General features: G+C 41.2%; 1 protein-coding gene across 1 annotated transcript; it reads right to left on the reverse strand.

The window, feature by feature from the left end:
* Window positions 1–2,056: 2,056 nt before the first annotated feature.
* Window positions 2,057–25,256, reverse strand: LOC109996991 (ankyrin repeat domain-containing protein SOWAHC). Its single transcript, XM_065961372.1, has 11 exons — window positions 24,965–25,256; window positions 19,154–19,215; window positions 17,734–17,940; window positions 16,907–17,002; window positions 13,317–13,373; window positions 12,699–12,800; window positions 7,147–7,161; window positions 6,608–6,700; window positions 5,149–5,221; window positions 4,354–4,449; window positions 2,057–4,112 (listed from the first exon to the last, which is right to left on the reverse strand). The coding sequence occupies exons 1-11, from the start codon at window positions 25,095–25,097 to the stop codon at window positions 3,934–3,936; spliced, it is 1,113 nt and encodes a 370-aa protein (XP_065817444.1). The 5' UTR covers window positions 25,098–25,256; the 3' UTR covers window positions 2,057–3,933.
* Window positions 25,257–26,900: the final 1,644 nt, after the last annotated feature.

The raw sequence follows: 26,900 nt of genomic DNA on the forward strand, positions 1-26,900 counted from the left end.
GTCTCTACAATAAAGACATGAAAAGAAACCTTATTCAGGTACCAGCTACCATCATTTGTTATTCTTGAAAAAAATCAACTCGGTCCCCAGAAAGCCGTTCTTCTTTAGCCCAGTTTCCACCGTCATTCTTTTTCTTTTTCTTGAATTGATTGGCTCTCTACACTCTATGTCACACCGCTGTGATTTACTGATGTGGAAGGGTACGGGTTGGCTGTGGAAACCCAAGCAACATCAGGTTTTACCGTACCAAACAGTACCAAACTATACTGAACCAAACCGGGCCCGCTTTGTGGAAACGCAGATTCTGTCACCTCAAAGCTGCAGCTCAAAGAATTTAAAGAGTTCTGACACTCTGATGTGTTATCACTGAAACTGCAAACTTGTGTTTTAGAGGTGCAAAGAACTGATTTACGGTAATTATTTATTTATAGCTTTCAACGATGAGGTGTTTGCAGACAGTGTAACATAAATACACGTTATCAAAATGAAGAGATTCAGTTTTTTTTTCATACTTTGGACTATCCCTCTTGTAAAATGTGTGCAGCATGCGAGGCCTCAGTTCAGAGCGGTGTTGCCACACATGGTTGAGGTCTGCAGCTTTAAATAATAATGTTTATTGTGAACGCACTGGAATGGGATCGCTGCAGCGCCTCTGTAACGTCTGATATAAACATGTTCAGGTGTTGAAGAGGAAGTTAAACATCTTTACTCGCTGCATCTTTCCTTTACACGCACATTTAGAGTTTTGAAAAGGCAGTGAGGATGTTTTTCTTTTGGCTCTGACCGCTGTTATTTTAAATGTGACAGTAATTTCCCGAAGAGCAAAGTTAAATCCATCCATCTAATTTACCTTTTATAAAACTTGTTATTTAAATAATTTAATCTTAGAAATAGTTTCCCTCCCTCACATGGCACATTTAAAGCAAAAAAAAAAAGGCCAAGCATGCTACTGTACACTTTTTAAAGACCGCCCTGTTCTTCACAGAATAACTGTTGTACTAAGGGAAGCTCTAACTTGACTTGTTCCTTTTTTAAAAAATTATTATTATTTTCCGTCTTCAGCCTCACAGCGAGCAGCTAATGAGGTTATTGGGCATCTGTGACGTGACATCTACATTTTGGCCTATTTGTGAAACAATAGGTAACAAGGAAGCCGGGGACATTGGGCTCTGTGTTTTCCAACTCGAAATGACAAAGGCGAGCGGCCGCTGGTGGGAGGCTGTGCTCTCATGGAAATGAGCAACTGAACCAACAATGTAGCGCCTAATCTCTTCAGAGAGAGGAATCAGTTACACAGCAGTATGCACCCCTCAATGCTTTTCATTAGAGTCAGCGTGCTATTGAACCAGTCACTCCACCCCCCTGACTCACACACAAACACACACCCACACACACACATACACACACACACGCACACACAGCCCTCGTGTAGCCACAGGCTCTGCTCATACATGCACCAGATACAAGGTAGCCCCCCAACAACAGAAGGGTTGGAATAAGTGGGGCAGAGGGTGGTATGGGGGTGCGAGGGCCTCAAAGCATTGGATTAGAGTTAATGTGCCCTCCCTGGGTTATAATCTCTTCAGAGGGGGACTTTGTTTGAGGGGCTTGAGGGCAGTAAGATAAGTATCTATTACAGAAACTCCCTCTTATCCCCCCCAACATCCTCGCTTCAAAAATGAAGCACAAAAACACTCGCCTCTGTTCCCCTCTGTGTCGTCTGATATCCAGGACCCAAAAGCAAGTGCTGTCCTTTTCAGCTAATCAGGATTTAAGGTCTAAAGCCGTATGGAGAGTTAGCAGGGCCCATATTTACTCCATCTGTAGCCAGCAAAGTCAGGTAGTTAAAAGTGAGATCAAAGGCAGCTTAAAGAAGCAGCGTTATTGTATTTAAAGGAAGAGAGAGAGAGAGAGAAAAAAAAAGGGCATTATGAGAAAACACTGTGTGAGCAACCAAGACAGTTCAAAGATGAATGAGACTGACGCTGGTGATTCCAGAGTGTCAGTGAAGTAGACGTGAACAATGTGGTTTCAATAGAAGACACAGACATACAGGTCGATATAAAATACCGTTTAATACCAAAATATCTTCATTATATAAATATTGTGCAAATATGTGACAAAGGCAGATTATAATCAGCATGGGGGAAAAAAAACAAAAACTTCTTTACAACGACACTGAATACTCAAGCAAAAGTTTTACAACAAATAAGAAATGAATGAAAAGCCCTTTAAACATATAATCACGGGAAAGAGTCGCAGCGTTAGAATGGAACGTCTTATTGAAAAAGTTAACATGCAATTTAAATACAAAAAATGTAAGTTCAGTTGGACCTATGAGGGTTTTATTGTTGTTTTTTAGGTTTATTTGAGGGTCTTCTTTTTATTCCCTTTATTTTAGAGATATGACAGTGAATAGAATCAGAAATCAGGGAAAGAGAGAGAGAGAGAGAGGAATGACATCCAGGGAAACGAGCCACAGGTCGGATTCAAACCCGCCCGCTCTCGAGGACTTAAGTCTCTGATCATTGGGCACGCGCACTAACCAATAGGCAAAAGACGCCCCGACATATGAGCCTTTGATGCGAGCTTGATCAACAGGAGGAGGATGATGACAAAAAAAACAGTCAAATGTCTAAACTCCATTAGAAAGTGAAACATATGTTTTCACTCAGGTCGTTAGGACACCACATTTTTAAACTCCCATACTGTATGACACTTGTATAAACAAAAATAAAAGTTCTAAGCACATCAAATTTCTCTTTTTTAATCACCAAGTCCTGCACACTCTGTATTTATAGAAAAACTTTAGCAATGTTTTTTGTCTCTTTCTCTCTCGTGGCACGTTTTGGTTCAAACTATAACTAAAGGTGTGAAGTGGATTTCTTTTTTTTTTAAAGCTTTGGTACTTTGATACTATCCATCATTACAAATAAAAGAGACTTTCATTTTAAAACATTAGTTTCAAAAACGTTGAAACAACCTTCGTTTCAACCCTCCTCCGTATGCTAATACTTTTCTCACAGTCCCTCAGCTTAGAGTGAAGCTGTGATTTCAAAATAATTCTCTCAGTAAAAATGTAATTTTGACTACGGAGCAAATCAGTCTAAAACTTTTTGGTTACTGAAATTTCAAGAGAATTATGTTTTTAAAGTCCAGGAAATAAAATCTTAAAATGCATTTTTAAACAGATAAGTCTGTATTTTCTACGTTTTTCATTCGGAGAACAAATTCCAAGAAAAGTTTAAAGAACTTTTCGCTTTGCTGTCTGTGTTTTTAAGGCCTGATACATCTTTACTGCTGGCTTTCAATGAATCCAGAAACACGTTATAGAGCGACACTTGATCCGCTCTGTCACATGTTCCTTCATTATGATCAACATGGACACTCCATCACACACACAACATCCTGTTGCAAGAAAAATCAAAGCTGCAGCTTAAAAAAATAGGATTATAGGATGCAGTGCTGCCGAAGGTGCGGTGGTGTTTTCAGACGGTACAGAAAGATGAATTGAAATCACATTGACACATTTGCAGAGCTGCTCCCTGAAGCACCAACAAAGCTCAAAGAAACATTTTGGCCTGAGCTGATTTAGAAACATTAAGGCAAAAGTAACATTTAGCAATAGCTCTAACATTTTAAAGGCTTCAAGAAATACTTTAGTGGTGAGCATTCAGATCGATGATACACAAAAAAGACGAAGCATCATCTGTAACATCTCCTATTCCATATGTGTTGGTTCAGTAATCATGAAGCTGTTGTGGTGTTTTGGTAGAACGTGTATGATCCTGGTTACATGATTTGTGTTAACACTTTGTACATACATGTAGGCTTACACTCTGTGTGTAGCTACATGTGAGTGACTGTGAGGACCTGGTGGATGTGTGAGTGTAGCAGACACGGGGGAAGTCATAGACGTTCCCCCGTGTTCCCTCAGCGGGAGAACTTCCTGGGTCTGAATGGAGGAAGGGTGAGCTGATGAGACGCCGTCCTCTCCTCCTCGATGGGAGCCAGATCCTCCGCCGAGCCCCATTTCTTCTTAGAGTGGAACAACGACACCAACTTCCTGTTCTTGTTTCGCTCTCGCTCTCTGGCCTGAGTGACTTGAAACTCTGTGATCACAAAAAAGAAAAGTTGCTGTGGTAATATTTTAATTAAACTTCATTACTGTAGCATGTGTTAAAAGTGAGATACAAGATGCTTCACTGGTGCACAAACTACAAAACAATGATTTCAGGCAAATGACTGTCAGAGAGGAAAACACTTAAATTAAAGATTAAATTTATACCAGCATTAATAATTAAAGTCAGTCATCAAATATTGATGAATTCAGCGGAGGAATGAGACACTCACGTATCTCGCAGTCTTCTTCTGGACCCTCTGGTTCTTTGATTTTCAGATAATGGCAGGCAAGATGGCCGCTGTAGTCCCTCAAGTTTTCTTTGGCACCTGAATAAAGAAAACGTCTGATAAGCTGTAGAGACTGGTCACGTGAGGAGCAGGTAAGCTACTTTACTGACACTTTACACCCAAAACAAAAAGAAACAATCCAATGATCCACAAGTAAACAAAAACACAGATTTGTTCTGAAACTGATTAACTGCACCTCTACTGTGAAAGTGTTGAGTCAGCATGGAAGAAAAGTCTGAATTATGTGAAGGACAATTTATTTGTAATGCTTTTAAACACTGATGTACGACGGAGGATTAGGGCCATGTTAAAAGATTTCTAGATTAAAGTCGTAAATTAACGAGAATAAAGTCGTAAATTAACAAGTTTGAGGCCAGCCTCCGCGAAAATTATGAAAGTAGAACTCTTAAACTCTAAAGAATAAAAGAATAAAGTCGTTATTATAGTCTATATCAGAAGAGCACTGCGACTTTATTCTTGTAAATTTACGACTTTAATCTCAAAATTAAAAAAAAAAAAAACAATTTACGTGGCCCTAATCCTCCGTCGTACTGATGTGATCAAAAGGCTTCTATTTAAATGATATCCCAACCAGAAACACAAGATTACAAGTTTTATTTGTTTTTTAAATAGGGCTGAGAATCTTTTTTCCCCACGTCTAATTTGAAATAACTTCTAATCCGGATGCAACACTGCTGTTGAGCTGTTAACTGTGGGATCAATGAAAGCTGTTTTTACCATATGTTCCCGTGAGCAGGTCTAGAATGTGCTGGTGACCGTGTAACGCTGCGATGTGTAAAGGAGTGTATCCCTGCAGGACAGAAACAGGAGGAGAACAAAAGGAAATATACATTTAAAAAAATCTAAAAGTTGAAATGAATACATTTGTTGTAATTTTCTATAAGTGCTGCTAAATGCAAACACACCGTTAACACTGACACATAAAGGGTTAATGCAGTTTCACATTGATCTCAGGGCTGGAAGAGCTGGAAGGGCTTTTAGTACATACCCCCTGCAGGTTTCCCAAGGTCCCAAAACGCAGCCAATGAAAACAGCGTGAGGAAAAAAAACACACAAATTAGCAGAGGTTATGGAAACACGAGATAATGACAAAAAACATAATTGCTCGGCAATTCCGTGAAAATTGCGTCGTCGTTTGGGTTGTGCATGCCGGCACATAGACGCACTGTTTTGCTGAGACAATTAACATGACATGACGTGATTTATTAGCGGAGCACTCCTGCAGCCCCGCAACACGTGCTGCTGTAAATCCATTTTCACAGCTGGATGTTCACACACATCATTTAGGATCATTACATCACAGAGAGAGAGAGAAGAAGGAAAAAAAAAAAGACAGCAGCTTACTGTACATAACCATCACTTCTTCATCTGGATACTCACATGCTGAAAGAAAGAACACCACAAAGAAATCAGTGAATGTGTCCGTCTAATAGAAGAGAACTGCACAGACGAGTAGATTTAAAGCGGGGGCACTCCACACATTTCACTGAAGCTGTTTTCACATATACACTCCTGAAAATATCTAAATCATTTCAGGAGGACCTCCCTGGATATTCTCCTGACCTGTCTGTTCACATATGCTCATCACAGCGGGAGACTATCCCTGTCAGTCGGGAGAGGGGGGCGGGGGGTTTCCTGAGGTTAAAAAAAGCGACGCATAATTAGCGGACGAAGCAACAGAGTCTGCTTTAAGATGCTATAAAGAGTATAATTGCCTTTATATCAATGCTACATGTAGCATTTACTTAAGTGAACGTGTACTGTTTAATTAAGTGCACAGAGATCGTAGCGGTCTCGTGCAGACACTCTATGCACCGTGCAGCAGTAACATATATAAACATCACTCCCCCCCTCCAATTGGCTCGATGTGAATTCTCCAGAGAATATCCTGCTGCGTTCTCACTTCAGCCCACTCGGACTTTCTGTGGAAAAAAATACTAGGGGTCTGGCAGGAGAAACTCCGGGTGAGGTCCCAGCGAAAAATGTGTTTTTTCAGGAGTATATACTGTGAGTGTGAACGCCCTGTTACAAAGTTAGTTTACTCATTGCACAGACTTCAGTGAGTGAAAATGACCTTTGGGTGTCATCGAGGTGATCTTGAGTTAGGATTGAGGTATTCAGTCTGACGGGACTATTTTCAAATAGCTGGAGTGCCCCTTGTAGCCCACTGAAATGCACTCACTGATTTGGTGTTGACGTCAGCTCCGGCGTTAGCCACCAGAGTAGCCATGTCCTCACTGCCGTGTTTGGCAGCCCAGTGCAGAGCGGTCTGTGTGCAACAAGACAAACGAGTTGTGCATTATTCTTCTGCACTGTTGTCTGGTATGGTCATTACTGAAGCATCATTACAAGTAGTGTTAAGGTGAGCGGGGTGGGGGGGGGGCTTCTCATTGGCTGTGTGAGGGCAGAGAGCCAGCTGTGCACAGAGGGGAGCGCATGGATGGAGGAATAGTGAGGAGAGATGGAGAGATGGTTTCCTGCCTAATTACAAAACAACACAGCACTGTGCCCACAGTGAGGGGGCCCGGCCACCTGTCACCAGGGGGAAGATTGATGATGTTGGTGTGACCTGCAGAGTGGAGACCCACCCAGACATCAGCCCACTACTGTCAGCACACGTCAGGGAGGGAAACACAGGGGCCCCGGGACACGGCCGTGAGAGATACACACCCACATGTCCGCGCACAAAGATGTGAAAATAACAGACACATGTACGTACAACACAAACTGCTAACCACATCCACCTGTTTGAACCACATCTGTGATCTCCACAGTTTCCCCCTGCACACTTTAAGCTGTGTAATTATGGGCCATCAACAGGTGAAAGCAAAGCGTCGGTGCAGATGTGGGCCAAGTAACCACTTGCATCTTTTCAGAGCCCGTCCCCTAACATAGTGAATCAAACAGTAACTGAATTAACTCTCAACTGAGGATGTTTGAAACACTTAAAAACTGATTTTTTTTATTTACGTCTTTTACATTCTTGAAAACAGACTTCTTAAGAAATAAAAACTTTGCAGGACGCGGGTTTGACTCCCCATCCTGACGCTGTTTGGTGCATGTTCCCCCACTATATAAACCAGTTTCCCAAGATGCATTGTGCTCACGTCAGGTGCCTCTCTTTTTGCCTTTTAGAGCATTTTATTCCTGTATTTGAATAGGACTGTTGATAGGGAGAAAGTGGGGACTGACACGTGCGAAAGGAGCTGCATCTCGGATTTGAACCTTCAGGACTATTGCCAGCTGTACATGGGGCATGACCTAACCACTAGGCCATCTGTGCTCTCGTCTCTTTTTCCAAGTTCATACAAAAGTTACTCGCAGTTTGTCATTTCTTTTTTTAAATATATGTTTTGGTACATTTAATGAATTAATTTGAAAGGACAGATCGGGAGAAAATCATAGAAGGCTGAAGCAAATATTGAGGGCCAGACTTGAACCCAGGATGGTCTGCGAGAACTGCAGTCTCTGTAAATGGGACGCACTCTTAACCACAGGGCTAAACCGGTGGACCAATATGTCCCTTTGTAATTGATTCAGAGCTTTTTGTTTGACCTGCAAAAAACTTGGGGGGGAAAAAATAAAACATTTTCTTGCGATATTCAGAATTTTTATTTCTGTGGTAAAAAAAAGAAGCAGATGAAGTCAGGAGTCAAGAAACATCTGCGGACCAGCTAATAAGTGTTGTAGGGCCAATGCAACGCTGGAACAGGACAGGAGTCCTTCTGTGTTTAGGGGCTATGAGGCTAATTGTGCTAATGGTAGCACAACAAACCGTTCCAGTAGCTGGAAGGAGAAATATTTCAGCTTTTACCGACTGAAGGAGAAAGTCGTAAAGCGATATGTAGCTACACCTCTCAGTGTCGAGCGTCTGGCAGACAGATTGTGATAGATGCTGTCTGGCTTGTGTATCTCTGCCTCTTTTTGTCTGCCCGTTGTCACATCTGAAGACAGATTGGCTGAACGGCTGTTTGACGGGCAGCTCGGCGGGTCTCCCAGTGGGCAGTGGTGATGGACGAGGCTAAAACAGGATGCGGCGTCTTCCCTTCCTGCGTCTCTGTTCCTGCCTACCGGGGTGAGCTCCCCCCTGTCCCACCGCCCTCACCTGTCCAATCACTCAGGGGACATCTCTGTCCCCCCCCCGCCACACGCTCCCCGGTGAGGGAAGCGGAGGCTAAAGAGGGCTCACATGGACAGGACACACAATGGCTGGTGAGCTGTGACACTTGATGTGGAGGAAGACAGAGAGGAGTGATGGGCTAATGATGTACTTACAAACTGTGTGGAGGAGGAAGTCCGTCACAGCGGGAGCACAGGGGCCACGTCATGAGGAGAGAAGCAAGAGAAGAAGAGACTTTAGAGCGAGATATGTTCAGATTAATTAAGACGGATTTCTACCTGAGCTTTGAATTGTGTTGCTCTGCAGTTCCACTGAATCTCGTTAGAATTGGCGCTAATAAATGAAACTTTTACTGATGTTACAGCAATATCTTTAAACCATACACATATAGACATCAGCTTTAGCTTCATGTGGATGCCAACACTGTAGTTTGGTTGCCACGATATGAAAGAAGAAGAATCACTGTCAGCACAATATGTAGCTACAATCCTGGGTAAGTACAGATCAGGCTACTGGTTAGGATTCACTCGGGTTTACAGCTAATTCTAAGGCCAAGGTTACGACTAAAGCTTTGGGCTTTAGCTGTATTTATAGATAGAGAAATTGTTTGGTGACAGTTACCGCTCGACTGTTGGAACAGCTAACGTTTTGACTGTGTTTATGGCTAGGCTACAGCTAAGGTTACAGCCAAAAGCTGCAGCCAAAGTTGTGACTGAAGCAACGGCTAACGATAATCTGAGGCTTGGGTTACTGTATGACATTGTGTACAACTGAATATTCGGCTTTGCTTATGGCTAAGGCTAAAGCTAAGATCACAGCTAAGGTTACAACCCACGTTACCGCCAAGATTGTGGTTGACGATACGGCTAAAGCTACAGCTAGCGTTTTGGCTGAGGCTAGATATATTCCTGAGGTTTCTAGTAAGGCTATGACTAAGGTTATGGCCAAGGCAGATGATAAGGCTATGACTTAGGTTACAACTAAAGCCATGGCTGAGATTATCGCTGTGGCTAAAATGACAGCTAAGGTTACGGCTAAAGATTCAGCGAGGGTTGTTGCTAAAGTTAGTACTAAGATTGAGGCTAGGGCTCTGGCTTGGGTTACAACTGAAGCTATGGCTAAGATAAAAGCTAGGGCTCGACTGTTGTTGCAGCTATGGCTACAGCTGGGCTAATGGCTAATGCTACAGCTAAGGTAACGGCTAAGGCTTTAAGTTTATTGCAAATGCTAATTCTCGGGGTTGAAGCAAAGGCTGAGTTTCATTTTAGGCGTATAGACCGTGTCTACTCCATACCTCAGTTGTAGATTGAACTCAAAAGTATAAATCAGGCTCATCAGGTGAGACCTGGTTATCCCGACCGATCTTTTGAAGTACATACCTCTGAAAACCACCTGATCTCAACAAACATTTGGTCAGAGCAGGAAACACTTAAGTCCTCCCAGGATGAAGAGTAATCCTTCAGTCCTGGTCAAACATGTGATTTAGAGCCTTGTACTTGGTAAACTTAACACGACTTCTCTGCAGCCACGTCTGGACATGATGAATGCAGATCAAACACCACAGCACCTGGATTTACACAGTAGACTCGTAAATCATCGGGAGCCTCATGATTTTTTTTTGGCGGCATCTCGTGTACGCCAGCTCTGTGAAGGCATCCACCTCCGCTGAACGAGGGAAGGGTTCTGAGAGCTAAAGGGGGAACATCAAAGAGGCCCGAGGGGGACTTAGCACCTTCCCAGGGACACAACCTGCATTGTTCTACAATTAATCCCAGCCTGCTCTATTACTTTCAGATTATCTTTAAGTGGGTGAAGTCTTTGTGGGGCATTAAGACTCTCCTTAATCTCCCCCCACCATCGCCCCTGCACTTCAATGGCGGCCGTGCTATCTTGTCCGGGTGGGGATGGCGGAGGCTTAGGGCCACTCTTAGAAGGTGGTCCGCCACGGCCACAGGACAGTGTGAGAACTGTGACACAGGGGAGGGACAACAAACATGAGCTCAAATCTCTTAAGCGCACGGGGAGACAAATAAAAGGATTTGGGTTGTCAGGGGGGCACAGGAGCTAAAAAGCTATCTTTCATAATCCTTTTGATAGTGGACCTTTGAAATGCATGATCTGGATGTTTTAAACACAGGGTTCTCAGAATACGATTAAGGGAGAAACTCTCGGCAGAATGAGCTTGTGAAAGTTACACAAGCAGAACGCAGGTCTGGGAGTGAAGAAGATCGCGCTTTGAACTGCACGAACACAGAAGAGAAGATGGACCAGAGACAAAACCAGAGACAAAGTGCACATGAACTACTCCTCTAACAGGTGGTGTTGTGAGTATTGAAACTTACCCCCTACGAAGGATGTCCATGGTCACAGTCGGGAGCCACAGTGGGTCAAAATGAGAGAATAAGAGGCTTGAAGTCAGAACTCATCATCCAGCACAGTAAGAAGAGCATGCTAAAGACATCCTGCTAATACTCACAGAGGTGAAGTCCTGGTTTGAGCCCGAAAACAAGGAAAGAAAACAGAAGAAAGTAGATTAATGACTTTTTTTTTTAACTTGCATGAAAGAGAGAGACTTCAGTTTATTTAAAATGCATTTCTTTGTTTTATTGATTTCAGTTTCTACACTCTTGCACCAACCCAAGGGGATCGCCGAGGTCTGAGAAATGAGCGATATCGCTGTCACAATGTGCACAACAATGGAAACAAAGAAGCTACACATCAGAACTAAACCAGGAACTTCAAAGTGTGTTTTACGTATTCTTGTGTGGGTAAAGATTTAGCCTTTAAGCCCGCTGACAAATAAGAAAAAAACAACAGTGGGCACATTGGATTTTCACACGTGCGTGTCTTGTTGTTCTTTCCATTTAATTTTGGACGTGATTCTGACGTCTGGATGGACGAGAAGGAGTCTCCTCCCTCCACAGGGTAGCAGAGACCTGTTGAGCGTTGACAGTGGGTTGTTTGACGTTCAGATGGTAACAGATAAAGCTTTATTCCTCGTTTCTCTCGATCGTTTCATCTACTCTGCATCCCTTCATCAACATCATGATACTACAGGCTAACAGTACTTCATCATTATGTGAATGGAGCTGTGCACAGGTTATAAGAGTTGATGAACAGACCGAGCCCAACACAGCAAACTCCTACCTAATATTTCCTGAACCACTGGACAGTTAGCAAACATTTCACTTTATTCACATTTTTAAATGTTAAAATCTCCTTTATGTAAATGATCGATACTTTTGAAAAGTACCGAAAATATTTAGAAAAACGACAGATCTTCAGTCATATTTTTAACCAGAGGCTGCCGCGAGGAAGAAGAGAGAGCGATGTTGAAACTGAGCAGACACGTTGGTAACATCCTGAGACGTTGCTGACGTATGGATTTTGGTAGAGTGGAGGAATTTGCTTGCAATTTTTGATGATTGAAAAAAAGAAACTACACAAAATTGGCTGTCTAGGATTCAACTTTTTAATTTCCCTGCGACGAAAGGGCTGGGAATCTTTGGGTGTCTCACGATTGGATTTTGATTTCATGGTGTCACGATTCGATTGAGAATCTATTTTCGATTCTTAGCACTAATCAGCCACAAATAAAAAATAAATCTACACATGTATGTTATTGTTGTTTTTTTTAAATATATATATATATATATATATATATATATTTTATTCAGTAATTTGGCTACGTTTGTGCTGTCTTGTTCTGTGTTTATGTGAAAAATGCATAAAATATATATATATAAAAAAAAAAAAAAAAAATAAAAAATCTATTTTTGGAAGTTATTAATCTATTTAAAATCTCAGAAAATATACCAATAAAAAAAAAAAATTCCCCACCTCTAATATCTAATATACATCATTTGATTATTGCTAGTATCATAACACAGTTTAAAATTCCAGTATCATGACATCCCCACTATCTCCCTGGAGTTTGGACTTTTGTGGCCTAGTGGAACTGAATGTAGTCCCTTGTTGCTCATGTTGTCGACTGTTTGATGAACTGAGTTGATTAGAGGGTTCTTTAAACGGCTGCTCTAGTTTTGTGCTACTTCAGACTTTATTTTGGGGATATCACCACATTCACACACATTCTGAGCACGGAATGATCCTGTGTACCCGGCAGAGCAGAGGGGAGGGGCTATACCTTCTTATTTGCCAGCGTGGGGTCCTGTCTGAGAAGCTGAGAGAGGTCAGGGACCCGAGCACCGGCAGCAGAGTAGATCCACTCCTTCTCTATCGGATCCAGCTGCAACAGAGACGGGAGGTAGAGCTCAGACTTGCACACACACACACACACACACACACACACACACACACACACACACACACACACACACACACACACACACACACACACACTCACACTCACACACCCTACTGTCCACATCCTGTTGTGGCCTCTTTTGATAATGCTGAAACTACAAACCTCTAATCCATTTCCTACAAACGACTGAGTCACGGCCAACTGACACAATGTGGGAGACACCCATGATCACACTGCACACTGTTTTACTTCTGTTAATGGTTTAAAGGGAATTAGGTTGCTGAGAGATGTGACACCACAGAGAGAGAGTGGATGTGGATTTCCAAAAAACCAAACCCTCCTGGTCAACTATCTGTGAAAGAAACTCAAACTCTGGAGACTTAACGCCTTCAATATTTTACTATTACATTTTCGTTTCTCTTTTTAATAACAAAAACACGAGACAAAAACATAATAAATGAATAGAAAAACTTTGGTAAAAGATGATAAAGGACTTACAGCAACAGCAGCAGAGCCCATACTGCCCGTACTCTCCTCGTCTTGCTCGGACTCGGACTGAAAGACAGAAAACAGACGACTCAGTGGTGACACAATACCTCCAAGTTTACTGTAATCAGTCATAATGGTCCCACAGTGATGTTCCAGCATCACACACACACACACACTCTCAGCGCTCACACTGCTGTGATGTTTTCCAGCTGACGAGACGTGACCAAAAGGGTGTCAGACTGATCGAGAGGTAATGAGGCAGCGAGACGGAGGTGGCGTTTTCACACATAAGGGGTAATGAATAACAATCCAATTAACAATTAACCCAAAAACAACACCCCAACAATGTGTGTGTGTGTGTGTGTGTTTTCATCACCAGGAGGAACACTCACTCCAGCAGTGTGTGTGTAAAAGTGTCACTGAGGCTGATTTATGTGAGAGGGGAGACATGGTCTTTTTTTGTTTTTGAGGACTTGATTGCAGATCATTCTCACATCACACAGACGTGATGTCCAAACACTCGGCTCTTTTTATGTCTTACACACAAACTGTCACACGTCAGCGTGCGGAACAGGAAAAGTGCAGGCTCGTATTTATCCAGCTCATTCCACTTCTGCATACTTTTTGGAAAAAGACGATAATAACACGCAGAGAAAACATTGTTAGGCATGAAAAGAGAGAGAGAGACCGAGGAACTCTTACTTTAGAATTTGAGTTATAGTGACTATTTTCACTTTTCATCAGGATGTAAATGATGTACAGATCTGTTTTTGATTTTTTACAAGATGCCTAAATATTACACAAGGGGATGTCCAAAACTAATAAATGTTTAATTCACTAGTTCTAGTAACTACGTTAAACAAGTGTTTAGCAATTGGCAATCATTCAATCTAAACTGGGAGCTACTTAGTCTAAAAAATGTTTAAATCAAAGTGAAGCTTACCAATGAATTGTCCCTACAGCCAACATACATTCCCAACACTACTTGTTCTGAGGTAGTTTTGGCCTCAGCAGAGAAGTGAAGCAAAACATCCATAAGAACTATTAAGACCTGTTCTACTGCAGGAACCTACAGAACCATCAGTACCTGTAAAAACAAATGTTAGGGTCCGTGTCCAGCGCCTTTTTTTTTTACAAGCTCTCTGCCATTTTTGTGCGGCTGCTCCGAGCGCTCGAGCTGATAATCTTTTTCAAAAAGTATGATATTCCTTTCCTTCTTTTGTCTTTTATAGCCCGTCTGATTAATGTACCTCAAATACATACTGTGTTTATTTCTTTTTGTAACTCGTTGAACGGCCAAGCTTAGTTTGAGTTTGTGTTGTGTTCTAGTTGTCTCCTTTTCTTTGTTTGTTTGTTTTTTACTTAAAACTACTCTTATTTTACTGGAGAAGCCGTCGAACATATATTTGTATGTCTCAAAACTCAATAAAAAAAGAAAAAGTATGATATTCCCTGTATTTTAGCCTCCTACAGATCGTGTCTTGTACCCACATCCTCCTCGCTCTGTGTCTGATCGGGAAATAAATAATAATACAGTAGCAGTTGTCAACAGAGACTGTTGTCATAGAGACTGGACGGGTGAGCAGCGCTTTTCTTCTCAGCGCACAGCCAGCGCTTTTTCTGCCCGGGAAAAAAACTCTAGATGGACACCGGACCCTTAGTTAATGAACCCTTCTTTTAGAATAGAATAGAAGTTTATTTATAAAGCACATTTCATTACAGGTAAGCTCATTGTGCTTAAATGACAACAACATATATGACAAGTAAACACTTTTCTTGAGTCCTAAAATAAACTTAAATTCCCCCCTTTTTTTTTTTTTTGAAGGAAAAATGTAAAAATGTGACAATAATTTTAAAAACAGTTCCCCTTAAACCATGTTTGGAAACTGGGTTTGATGTGTACCGTCCTGAATGTGACTTGTGTTGTTTGAATCCAGAGGTTGAATCTTTCTACTGAGTTCAAAACAAAAGTTCTCCTCCTTCTTTATAATTAAAAGAAGTGTTTTTTTTTTTTTTTAGTCTGAGAGTCATCCCACATTTTGGAGCATGATATAAAAGAGTTATAATATTTCCATTTAAAGGTTGAGAGACTTGGATCCAAACCTCCGACCTCAGGTGTGGAGTCACTGCATGTCTTCAGTCATGGGAAACGATTGTCCTCACTGTGTCGTCCATGCACAGTTCAATGGTGTGACTAATACCTTAAGCAAACACTTCTTAATCTGATGCCGGTGTTTTATTCACACACTGCAGCATATTTCATGTGTCTATTGTTTGGAGCATCAAGGAGAGCAGCATATCTCAATCTCTTTAATGGGCACGGGCGATTATTATCTTTCTAATGAGGTCCAACATGCTGCTGCTTTACATCATAACAGCCAGCTTCATTTAAATGCAGATCCCCCCCTCCCCTCCCCTCCCCTTTCTGCTCCCCCATCAGGTTCTCCTCCCACTCAAACCTCCTCACACTGCAGGGTTACAAATCCAGGTAATTAACTTAGCACCACCTGGTGGGGAGAGGAGGAACAGCTGGAGTGTAAGCACTGACCTCTACATCACTTTCTTGATTTTAAGTCTGAGTTTCTATACGGCATATAATCACAAATAATACATTAAAAAACTGATGTGTCAGACTAATTTCCTTTACTTGAGCATGAGCAGAAAAGTGTTCGTCTTAATATCTTCAAGTAACAGAGAATATTCTTCAAGAAAACTTAAAATCTAAGTTCAAAAGGTGCTAGAATCAGGGCGCAGGTCGCCTAAATGTTAGTGCGTTCCCACCATGAACAGAGGCTGTAGTCCTCCAAGCGGGCGGCCCGGGTTCGAGTCCAATCTATGGCTCCTTCCCCACTCTCTCTCTCTCTCTCGCTCTCTCTCTCTCTCTCTCTCTCTCTCTGATGATTTCTGACTCTATCCACTGTACTATCACCAAATAAAGGCATAACAAATCACCCAAAATAAACCTTAAAAAAAGGAACAACTACATAATAATGAGCAGAATGAGGTTTTCGGGGGGGGGGGGGGGGGGGGGGGGGGGGGGGGGTGTTAGGGTTATCATAGTTTGCAAAAATGCAGCAGCGATCCCAAGTCCTTCTGGTGTAGTAGATGATACTGATTTTACATTCTATTTTGTTTTTAATGTACCTTCACATCCCTGTCAGTTTGTGCTCGTGCTGCATTCTTATTTGAGAGATTATTAAATGTTTTCTGAGGGTTTGAAGCAGCTGCCAATAACAGAATATCAATGTAATGATTTGATTTCATGTGTCATGCTTCAGCTGATCAGTCGTAGGAGTTTTATGTTTTTTTTAACTTATTGGACAGAACGCTCCTCACACCCACATCAGAGTGTTTTTATTCTGACCGAGGCAAAAACTGAAATTTGGGTTTGACCCTGTCAACTGCGGCACCACTGGAAGTCGTGAGTTGAACATTTTTTTGCACATTAGAATAACTTTTTAATCAGCTTAACTGTTTCCAGTCAGCGATTCCACTGAGAAACATCAAACTGCACGTTACAAAAAAAGTTCTATGGAAATGCAACCAGTAGTTAATATTGTAATATTCAAGCGCTCCCTCTCAATCAGCCGAATCATCACCTTTGATCCTGAATCTTTATCCAGCTCATCGTCTCCGTTGCTCTGCTCTGACGTTACATGGATTTGGATGACAGGAAGCTGCAGAGGAGTTGTGTGCTGCAGGAGGAGAACACACATAACGTGTTATAAACACAAACTTCCTGTGATCTCAGAGTGAGCATAGCTCTTAGGTGCTGTGTCGAGCGCTGGCTGAGGCTAACACACCCCCACACACACACACACACACACACACACACACACACACACACACACAGTTAGCCTGCTCTTTTCTTCTTCCCCATGTGGGTGTGGTCTCTTCATGTTTGCTTCAGAGCCGGTTTGAATCACTCGAGTGACGCCATCAAAGCAGCCACATCAAAAACACATTCATCTTTATAAATCTATGATTAAAAGTTTACAGCAGGAACAATATGTAGGAGTACTTCAAGAGGATTATGCGCATTAAAGCCGCACACAGTGTTTATTTTCACAACAGTTAAGTGCTTCTGTGCATTAAACAGCTCTGACCTCTATATAAAAGCCCTTTTGACCTTCTTATTTCTTATCCAAGCTAACTTAGCTTAGAGCTTCTGTCTGCTCCACTGAGTGTTTCTCTGTTTACATGTGCAGCCCACATTACATGCTGACACATCGTGCAGAGCACACTGACAACGACGGCCTTGTTTAGAGATAAACGCCTCATTCATATAAAGAGTAAACATGGTGATCTGGAGTGATGGCACACTCAGGGAGTTTGTTGCTGAGTCATCATCACTTCTCTCTCTCACACACACACACACACACACACACGAGTAGACTAGGACAGAACAGGGAGCAGATTTTTTTACCTCCGCAGCAGAGTGAGCCTCTCCGCACGTCATGGGCTCATCCTGTTCTTCTTTAAGGCGAGCGGGAGAAGTCGACGTGTCTGTCGAGTCCCACGCCACCGTGCCGGGAGAATGTCTCTGTTCGTCCCCTCTCGTCCCGGAGGTTTTGACGTCTCGGTCTTGCAGCATCTGTCTGTATTTCTTCTTCAGCACTAGATACTTCTCACCCTGAGGCAGAGACAGTGAGTCAGCACAAAAGGCTTCTTGTGTGAGGAGAAAGAGCCCACAGTGACGGTCATGTGGGTGACACTGTGATAACTTGTGTGCTCTTGCATCAATCCGTTGGTGGCCTTTCTTTCTCTGTGAGCCTCTTCTTGGAGATAGTGGAGGGAATGGCAGACACAACACATTTAAATGAACAAAAAGAAGACTAAACTGCTAATAAACACTATAGTGTACAGCTTAAACTACTACTGATGCACGCAGCCGCCATGTTGGATCTTTAACTCGGGTTACTGAAGATTTTTCCCAAATTCTAATTTAATTAAATAATGTAAAATGCATGATGTTTTTTTTTTTCTAATTGCAACAGGCCAAGAAATAATGAATAACGTAAAACGCAACATAAGCACCATGTTTGTGTCCCTTTAAACCAACATTATTCCAAATTATTTATCTAGTTCGTTAACAAAAAATCTCCACAGGACATCTTTCAGGCTGATTTAAGAGTCAATCTCATACTTAACAAGTAAGCATATTTCCTGAAATGCCAGGAATACCAGAAGCGCTCCTGTTGTCTCTCTATGTCACATAATAACTTTAAACGTTTAATTCATTTCTTTGGTTGCATCAGTTTGATTCTAAAAATGAATCAAGTACACATCATAACTTTAGTTTAGAATCTAGTCGTAGTTTTGGTTCCAGTTCCAGTTTATAAAGGAAATAGTAATGTGCAGTCTCAGAGTCTTTGTTGGAAACCTTCAGGAACAAACAGTTTAGTGAAATTGTAGTAAAGATCACTATTTGTTCACTATTTTGTTTCCTTTCACTTCCTCTCTTTTCCTACTGCACCGCCTTTAGTACACTTCCTGCGCAGCAGTTCAGCAATGCATGGATGTTCAATCCCATGTGTGTCTTCTGTTACCCTTGTGATTCACCTAACTTGAAAAGAAATTAACCTGTTACATAAAATCAAGTCTTGTTGGATTCCTGCATCCTGACCCGATGCCCCCCATGGTGATAGTACCTCAAATCTGAACCCTTCTTAAGAGAAATATAAAAGTCAACACAGGCCCGACTCCTCATCCAGTCATAATATATTAACCAGAAGACCGCACACACCACATGAGCCTGTTCATGCTTCACAGTAGAAATATGAACACAGAGTTGAAGTCCAGTTTTCTTCCCACAAAAGGTAAAAAATATTTCAAAGTTCACTTACGTTCTCCGGCTTCACCACAGCGATTCGGTCAATGATGAGCTTGAATTCCTCTCTGTATTTAGCTGCAGGAGAAAAATATCTGATGTGAAAAACTAAATATAGCTTCTAATGGGAGTGCTGCAGGAATGAGCCTGAAAACATACAAATAAGAAATCTCTTTTTTTTAGCTTCTGGTTCCCTCATCACAGAGTCAGCTGGTTTTCTGATTGCTGTGTTGCTAAGAGATTGAAGATATTCTGTTGGTAGTTTGCAGAAGTTTGAGATTGAAGACATATTTTCCAAAAGTTCATCAGGGCCAGAAGTTCTTTATTCATCACTGAGGGACGATTGGACACTTGGAAACCCAACTTTTGAATTTTAAAACTTTTATGTCTTGATCTTGGTTTGTTGGTTTGTTGGTTTCTGACGAGTAGCCAAATGATGAAACCTCGCTGGTGTCTGAACATTACCATGATGCCTGCTTAATATAAAACTGAAGTAAATTACCTCACCATGAAGACTTTCTCTAATAGTCTAACTTTCGCTTTTTCTTCAGGGGTTTTAAAAAAGCTTCAAAAATCATACAGGTGGTGTTCATTTGAGAAGATGTTATTAAGCAGGTAACTTTCCTAAACCTTTGTTAGCTTTATAGCTAACAAGTTTTGTCCAATGCTTCAAAATCCCAAAGAGAAATCCAAGTGAAGTGATCGAGTTTATCAAGGAAGCAAAGCCAATTCTACTTCCACTTTGTCCTACAAACGCTGGAAATAAATATAGTTGGTGTTGAATTCTGAGCTCTTACATTTCAAAAGGTGTTAACAGTCATGAACTTTTGTTAGCTTCCTATTTAGCCTACAAACAAATGTCACCCCTGCAGCACCCTCACATTCAGCAATCTATACAGCAAATAGAGTTCCAATAAACAAATTCACATGAAGACAGAAAGGCGACTGCAGCATCTTAAAATAGCTTCAATGAAAATGCTTCACCGTAAAAGTATTTCCAGATTTAGACTCGTGAAAATGTAAAAAGTGACAAGAGACGTGTGGTTTTATGAGCTTCAGTTTGCAGGATTAGCAAAGCCGTTTTTAATCCATTACACTTCTGGCTGACCAAGCAAGATCACACAGAACGAGCTGAGTTTGTAACAGAGTTCAATAAAGGGGGGGGGGGGGGACAGGGGAAAGAGGTTTCCCTGCAGCAAAGATTCAGAAAGATCACAGAGAATCCCCAAAAGGCAAAAACCTGAGTCACTACAGACCTTCAGTAATTCTTTCCTGTGGGAACCAAACAAACCGCAGCTGACGAGCAGACGGGGCTCATCAGATAACCTATCTGTCTCCCCTTTTGTTTACATGATAAGCACATGTTCAGACGTGTGCAGACTGTGTGATTAACTCTGAGTTATCAAACAGCCAATCGCAAGAATTTTTTTTCCAGGCGTCGTTCGGTATTCCATTCATGCGTTTAGGTGAGCATTGGCATGCGGCTCAGGACAATCGAAGTGTTTCCCTTTTCCTGATGTTGACGGAAAGGAACCCCCTCTAGTGAGATAGTTCACAAGACTCACACTCACAACAACAGGAAACCCAAAAGGAAGCAGCCACTTACATCTGCCCCAACAACAGAATTCCTTTGCACAACACGGTGAGTTGCACAGTATGCAGGAGAGTTATTTATTAGCCAGAGGTCTGCACAAACAAACAACGCTCAGTCGCACACACATGTTCAGGACCCCCCCCCCCCCCCCCCCCCCCCTCCCCCCTCTCCCCCGCTTCCCTCCAAACACAGCTACACTACTCCCCACTGTGCCCCAGTTTTCACATCTGATGAAAACGCATTAAAGGGTCTACATCCAGCCATGCATGTGGACTTAATTATGATTAAAATACTATCATCACAATTACCACTTGTGAAATCTGCATCCACATGCTCGGACAGACTTTAAATGTGTGGGAAGCACTTCTTCTAATTGGACAGCCACGTCAGCTGGCAGCTTTTTTTTCAAACCTCTGTCAACAACTGCACTGCTGACATCGCATCTGGACCCAACATGCTGCGAGGCAAGGTCACTTTGGATACACACTCAGGGAGGTTAAAATCTGTTTGCACTGGAGACAGTGCCAAATGTAATAAAGGCACTTCTCGATGGATCTGATGAGTCATTACAGGATCATTATTTGTCTCCTGGCTGGAAATGTTTCACAACTGTAGCTACACATGTATTCCTTATCTTTGAACTGAATGGTCTTTTTATGCAGTCCAAACACAAAAAAAGACCTGCAATAAATCCTGTACTCCCCTAACAAGGCAACTTTGGAAGAAAAACATCAAAAATATGTTCTACAGGTACAAAATACTGATTTATTAAAAAACTCAATGCTATGTTGCTCAGATGAAAGATTCTGAATATGGTTGCATCACACTTGTGTTTTTTAGAAACGGCTAAGCTGCTGCTGTGTCTATAAATGAACAACAGTTAGTTCCAACCAAGCAATCTGATTGGACAAGAGGCATTCCATGAGTGACCATATAAGGAGAACGACATCACTGGGACTTTTCACATACGTATCACTCCTCCTAAGCCAGGAGTTCTTGTTTGCACTTACAGCTGACAGTATATTTTTTTATCTGTCAATCTCAAACCTCAGAATCAAACAAGAGACTCTAATTTCCCTGGTTTCATGATCCAATGCAAGGGTGTTTTCACATTAGGGAACCGGGCCCGGGTCAGAGTACGCTTGACCCCAAAGTCTGTTTCACTTGATCAGTGTGAACACAAACGTACCGTACTCGGGTACTGTGCCCCGAGTCTGGTGGAAGAGGTGGTCTTGGGCATGAGTACTCGAGTACTGTCCGCGGGAGATGTGAATGCAACCGTGCTCAAATAGTCAAGTGGACCGCTTTATGATGTGATTCTAAACGGTGATTTCATCCTCTGAGTTCTTGTTGGCGTCTCAGAAATAACAAAAACATCCACAGTTAGCAGGATGGACTCAGCCCGCAAGTTTACTTTGGATGCTTCTTCTTATTTCTGCTCCTTGGCAGATTTGCAAACCAACTACGCGCCTACTGCCACCTCCTGTATCGGACTGTGTGCATACCCAAGTGTACTCAAGCAAGGAACGATGTTACTGAGGTGAACACAGACCAGCGAGGGAGGCGGGGAGCAGTCGTGTTCGGTCAAAACAATCGGGCCTAATGTGAAGAGCACCCTTAAACACACGTGAAGGTTCATGAAGACATTGAACATGTGCTGCTCTGTGGTAACCATGGATACCAACAGAGTAAAAAGAGTGCAGTAGAATAGAATGTTTGGGTTGCTTGGCAACAGTCTAGGTTCAGTTGAATTGTGAAGCTATTTGAGTTGGTGGGGTAAAATAATAATCTGTTGTTGATTTTCACTTTTATCACTATTTTCCGCTCGTGTAACTGTTTTATAAAAGTGACGTCACACTCAAGGTCGAGACGTTGTTCTGGATGTCGTGATTATCGGCCTTGTGAGGATACGACCAAATCACAGCAGTGCTGATATTCAGTAAAACATCACTCCCTCCCTGTGATGTAGCTTTAATATATCAGATTACAGTAAATAATGTCTATTTGTCACATAGACTTCAAAGTGAAATCCCGAAGGACTTTCATTTGCTTTAATGTAAAGGTAGAGAAAAGCTGCATAACATTGGAGAACGTGTAATCACCAACGTTTGTCTGCAGAGGCCAAATATGAGAGGATTTCTTTTTTGTGTGTGTTAGCAATGATTCAGAGCAGGATTACATAATGATCTGAAGAGTCAGGGGGTGGAGAGGAACAGCAGAGAGCAAGACAGTGAAACATATTTACAAGAAATACAGCAAAACTGCTCTCAGCTCTCCTACGATGCAGAGCTACGATGACAAATGTGTTGTGAGGTTGTCAACTTGACGTTAATGCCAAGTATGTTTTATAATCACCTATTATGTTTGAGCAGTTTGAAAAATAAGCTGAGCAGCTTCTTGAATATTTTCTATTTTGGTAAACTGTTTTTATTTCCACTGTTGACAAAATAAGATATTAGCATAGCGGTCATTTTTTCCGAGTGTCCTGCTAAGTCTTTTTCAAGTTAACGTTTAAGGAATCTAAAATATCATTGGGCTGCTTCTTGGTTTCCAGAATCTAGTTTAAGAATTAAAAGCCAAAGGCTAACTGAGAAACTTGTTACATTATTAAGCATTTAACTATTTTTCTAGCTGACATCATAAACTAGGAATGTGTAGACTTGTTGTGTAACTTGAAATATCAGCAGTTTGATCTACGAAGTAGTTGAACGCTAAATGCTGCTAGGTTTAATCTTACTTTAGCTAATATACCGAAACTCTGTGGCAGCCATTTTGCTAACTGTGCGAATATAAATTGCGTCTTTATTACGTCACCTTGCTGTTCCAGGTAAAATAATGGAACGACACAAGAGAAACTGAAAACAAAAATTGAAAACTCAGTATTTGAAGTTCGAGCAAAAATGTTGTCGTCTCATTAATTTCACCATATTTACGCCCGTGTGACGTTTCGCCTTCAATCTGAAAGTCACAGAGGTGTAATGGGGGGATGAAGTGACCCCCCCCCGTACTGTCTTCAGACAATAACGCTGAGTCAGCAGGGGGTCCGACTGTATGTAGCCTACTATACTGACTGTACCCTAAAAAAAGACGTGATGACGGCTAAGCTTAGCTGCGACATTTTCTGTGAAGAATGTGGAAAATTGGCCGCCGTGTGAATGCAGTACATCAGCTAATGTTAGAAGACAGCTAGCAGCAGTTAGCGTTGAACCACTTTCTAGTTAACATGACTGACACATTTCTGAACGCTAACATTAGCCTAGCTGTTTCTTAATGGCGCCAGGTTCATTATCAAAACTCCTCAGTTTATAAAAATCAGAACACAGAGATACAATTCAGCATTTTTTTTACAAAGCAAACAACTAATCCATTAGTTGAGAAAATAAAGGCTAATTACAAAAAAAAAGGCAATATTAGTAGTGTTAAAGCTGTACTATAATGATGACTCTGTTCTTGCACATTTACATTTAATCTTCCATATTTAATCTTTCATATTTAATCTTTCATATTTAATCTTCCTATTTAAGACTAGTAATGTTTAGTTAAATCCTGGTTGTATATATTCACATTCTTAGTTTTGATATTTTAAGTGTTTATTTACTTTGTATTTAATATTATATTATGTTTAAATTTGTTAATATTGTGTTTTTTACTCATGTTGTGTGTTTGGATAACCTGCTGTTGTAACGCCACAATTTCCCAGTTTGGGATCAATAAAGTCATTCTGTTCTATTCTATTCTATTCTATTCTATTCTATTCTATTCTATAGGGTATTCCTGGTGTTGCTGGAGGTGTGATGAGATCACTCTTCATGTGACAGTGAATGGTGTCAGACTTCAGTGATGTGTTGCGTTCACGGTCTCCGCTCAGTTACCGGGCAGCTAAAAAAGCCTGGAGGAGGAAATGACACAATTCCTGCTGCTGGAAGTGTAGCGCTGTAGAAGAGAGGGGGGCTTTTAATGCAAACCAGATGTCTGCTCCACAAACAGGGGAACAATGAGAGGACATTAAAGCCCTTTTCTTTAAACAGACTTGGGGAATGTTAAGCTCTTAGAAAAACATGAATCATTTTACAAACAGTCGAGAGAAATGAGAGAAGTGTCAGGCAAACACGAGGTCATTGGATATTCATCCCGCTGTACCGACTGATGCCGCGCTTTTACTTCACATTTTCCTCTTTTTTTTAAGCGATTATATTTGAAGTTAACCCCAGGATATAAGGACTCTTTACTTACCACGCAACTGCGAGTCACTGTGGCCAATAAAAGGCTTAAATGTCTTCAGTATTTCTGCATTTTTCACTCTGCCTGAGTTGCCTCCGGTGCAGTAGAAATAATCCAGCAGCGCGTCTTCACTCACATCACTCATCTCAGCTGTCGACCTGCTTTGTGTTTTTAAGAGGTGTTTTCAGTTCGCTGAGTGTTTTTCACTCAGCCATAGTGTAGTCCTCTTGGCTAATTTGTTATAGTACATTGTCTCTAAAAGTTCACTCCACCCAGAGCAGCCGAGCTGACCACTGCTGCGCCTCCTCCTGTTAACCCTTTAAAGACACCTCAGCATCTTGTGTTCACAGGCTGCAAAGCTCTGCACAACGATGGAGTCTCAATCCGTCTCAAGCTTCAGCTTTTTATCGCTGATATTGTTCACACGGTGCAAAACCTCTGACTTAAAGGATGCACAAGGCCTCCTAAAGAAGATTACTTTTCATCTGCAGCCTCCTGTAGTTTTCTTCTCAAAATGTGTTGAATGGTTTGGGGAGTACTAAAACTCTTTACACTACAGGGAAGCTCAGTAACATAAAAGTCATGCATTCTCCTAATAAATTATGATCACAAAAGTTTCAGCTTTATAATATAATATCTAAAGTACAAATGCTAATCATGCAAAATGATCTATTTTAGAATAATTCATTATATATTAATGGATTATTATTATTATTATAAATGCATTATTGCATGCATATTTATTTTTACATACTGCAGTACATTTCCTGTACTTATTGGTATCAAATATAACATGATTGTACCTTTTGTTGCATGTTCTCCCTTATATGACTTGTTAGTTATTATTACTTGGTTTATTTTTTACATTTTTACATATGTTGTTTTGTGTCTTTTTTGTTGTTGTTGTTGTTGTTGTTGTTGTTTCTTTGTCCTCATTCAGATCTATAAACACACACAATGAGGCTAACATTTATTAGAAGGTGTTTTTGGTTAAAGTGCATGTTAATGTTCTGATCCCTCAGATACCTCAGAGTGTTTGTGGTTTCTTTAGGAGGGTTGATGATGGTTGTTGTTAATCATAACAGAGTCCAGGTTAATGTGGGTGAAACATGTTTGATAGGTGAGTCCGGTCTGGTGTTTTTAAACTTGAGGAAAAACAGAAGAATGTGTGTGTGGCTGCTTGTCTGTCTCTACAGTTTATGTCGGCCCTGTGGATGAATGTTTTCCCTTCTGAGAGCCTTCTGAACTTATACTTTGGGATGCAATTGTTGCACACAAAGCCTGATTTTTGTAGCCAGTTAGCAAAACAAAAAAGTCAAAGAGTACTTAATATAAGCCACGTTCACCTGACAACTCCTGATATAAATCTTATGTCAAAACATGTCAATTTAGATGCTGCATTGGCGACTATCTTTACTCATTAAGAGCAACACAGGCCTTATTTTAAAGATTTTAAGATCTTGAAATTATGCATGTGGCTTACATGACTAAATTAGACAAAAACATTTGATAATATTTGAGGTTTTGCAGTGTCGAAATCCTGACTGAGATTGCTTCTTTCTGGACCACCAACTTCCCTAAACCACCAACTGTAGGTGTTTTTCATATTTTGTATATATCAGCTGCTCTTTGGCTTGAGATAACAAGAGATAAGATAAAAATAAATTCCTCTTTCCTTATTCATATCTGTTATATTTCTCAGAAGTAAAACACAACCGCTGGATAAACTTCATGTCATGTCTCGTTGGCTAAATTGTAAACTTTTAGGTGGGGTTTTTATAAATAAACACGTTCTACTATTACATCTATAGACACTTACTCAGAGAGGCTCGATAATAAAACATGCTGGTTTTGATTAAAGTGCATATTTTAAAATCTGCCTGATGGGTTACATTTGGATCAGACACTTATAAACACCCCCCCCCCCTCCCCCCCTCTGTGCACAGCC

The sequence above is a fragment of the Labrus bergylta genome, chromosome 12 (assembly GCF_963930695.1).
Source record: "Labrus bergylta chromosome 12, fLabBer1.1, whole genome shotgun sequence".
In the NCBI taxonomy this organism is placed as follows: domain Eukaryota; kingdom Metazoa; phylum Chordata; class Actinopteri; order Labriformes; family Labridae; genus Labrus; species Labrus bergylta.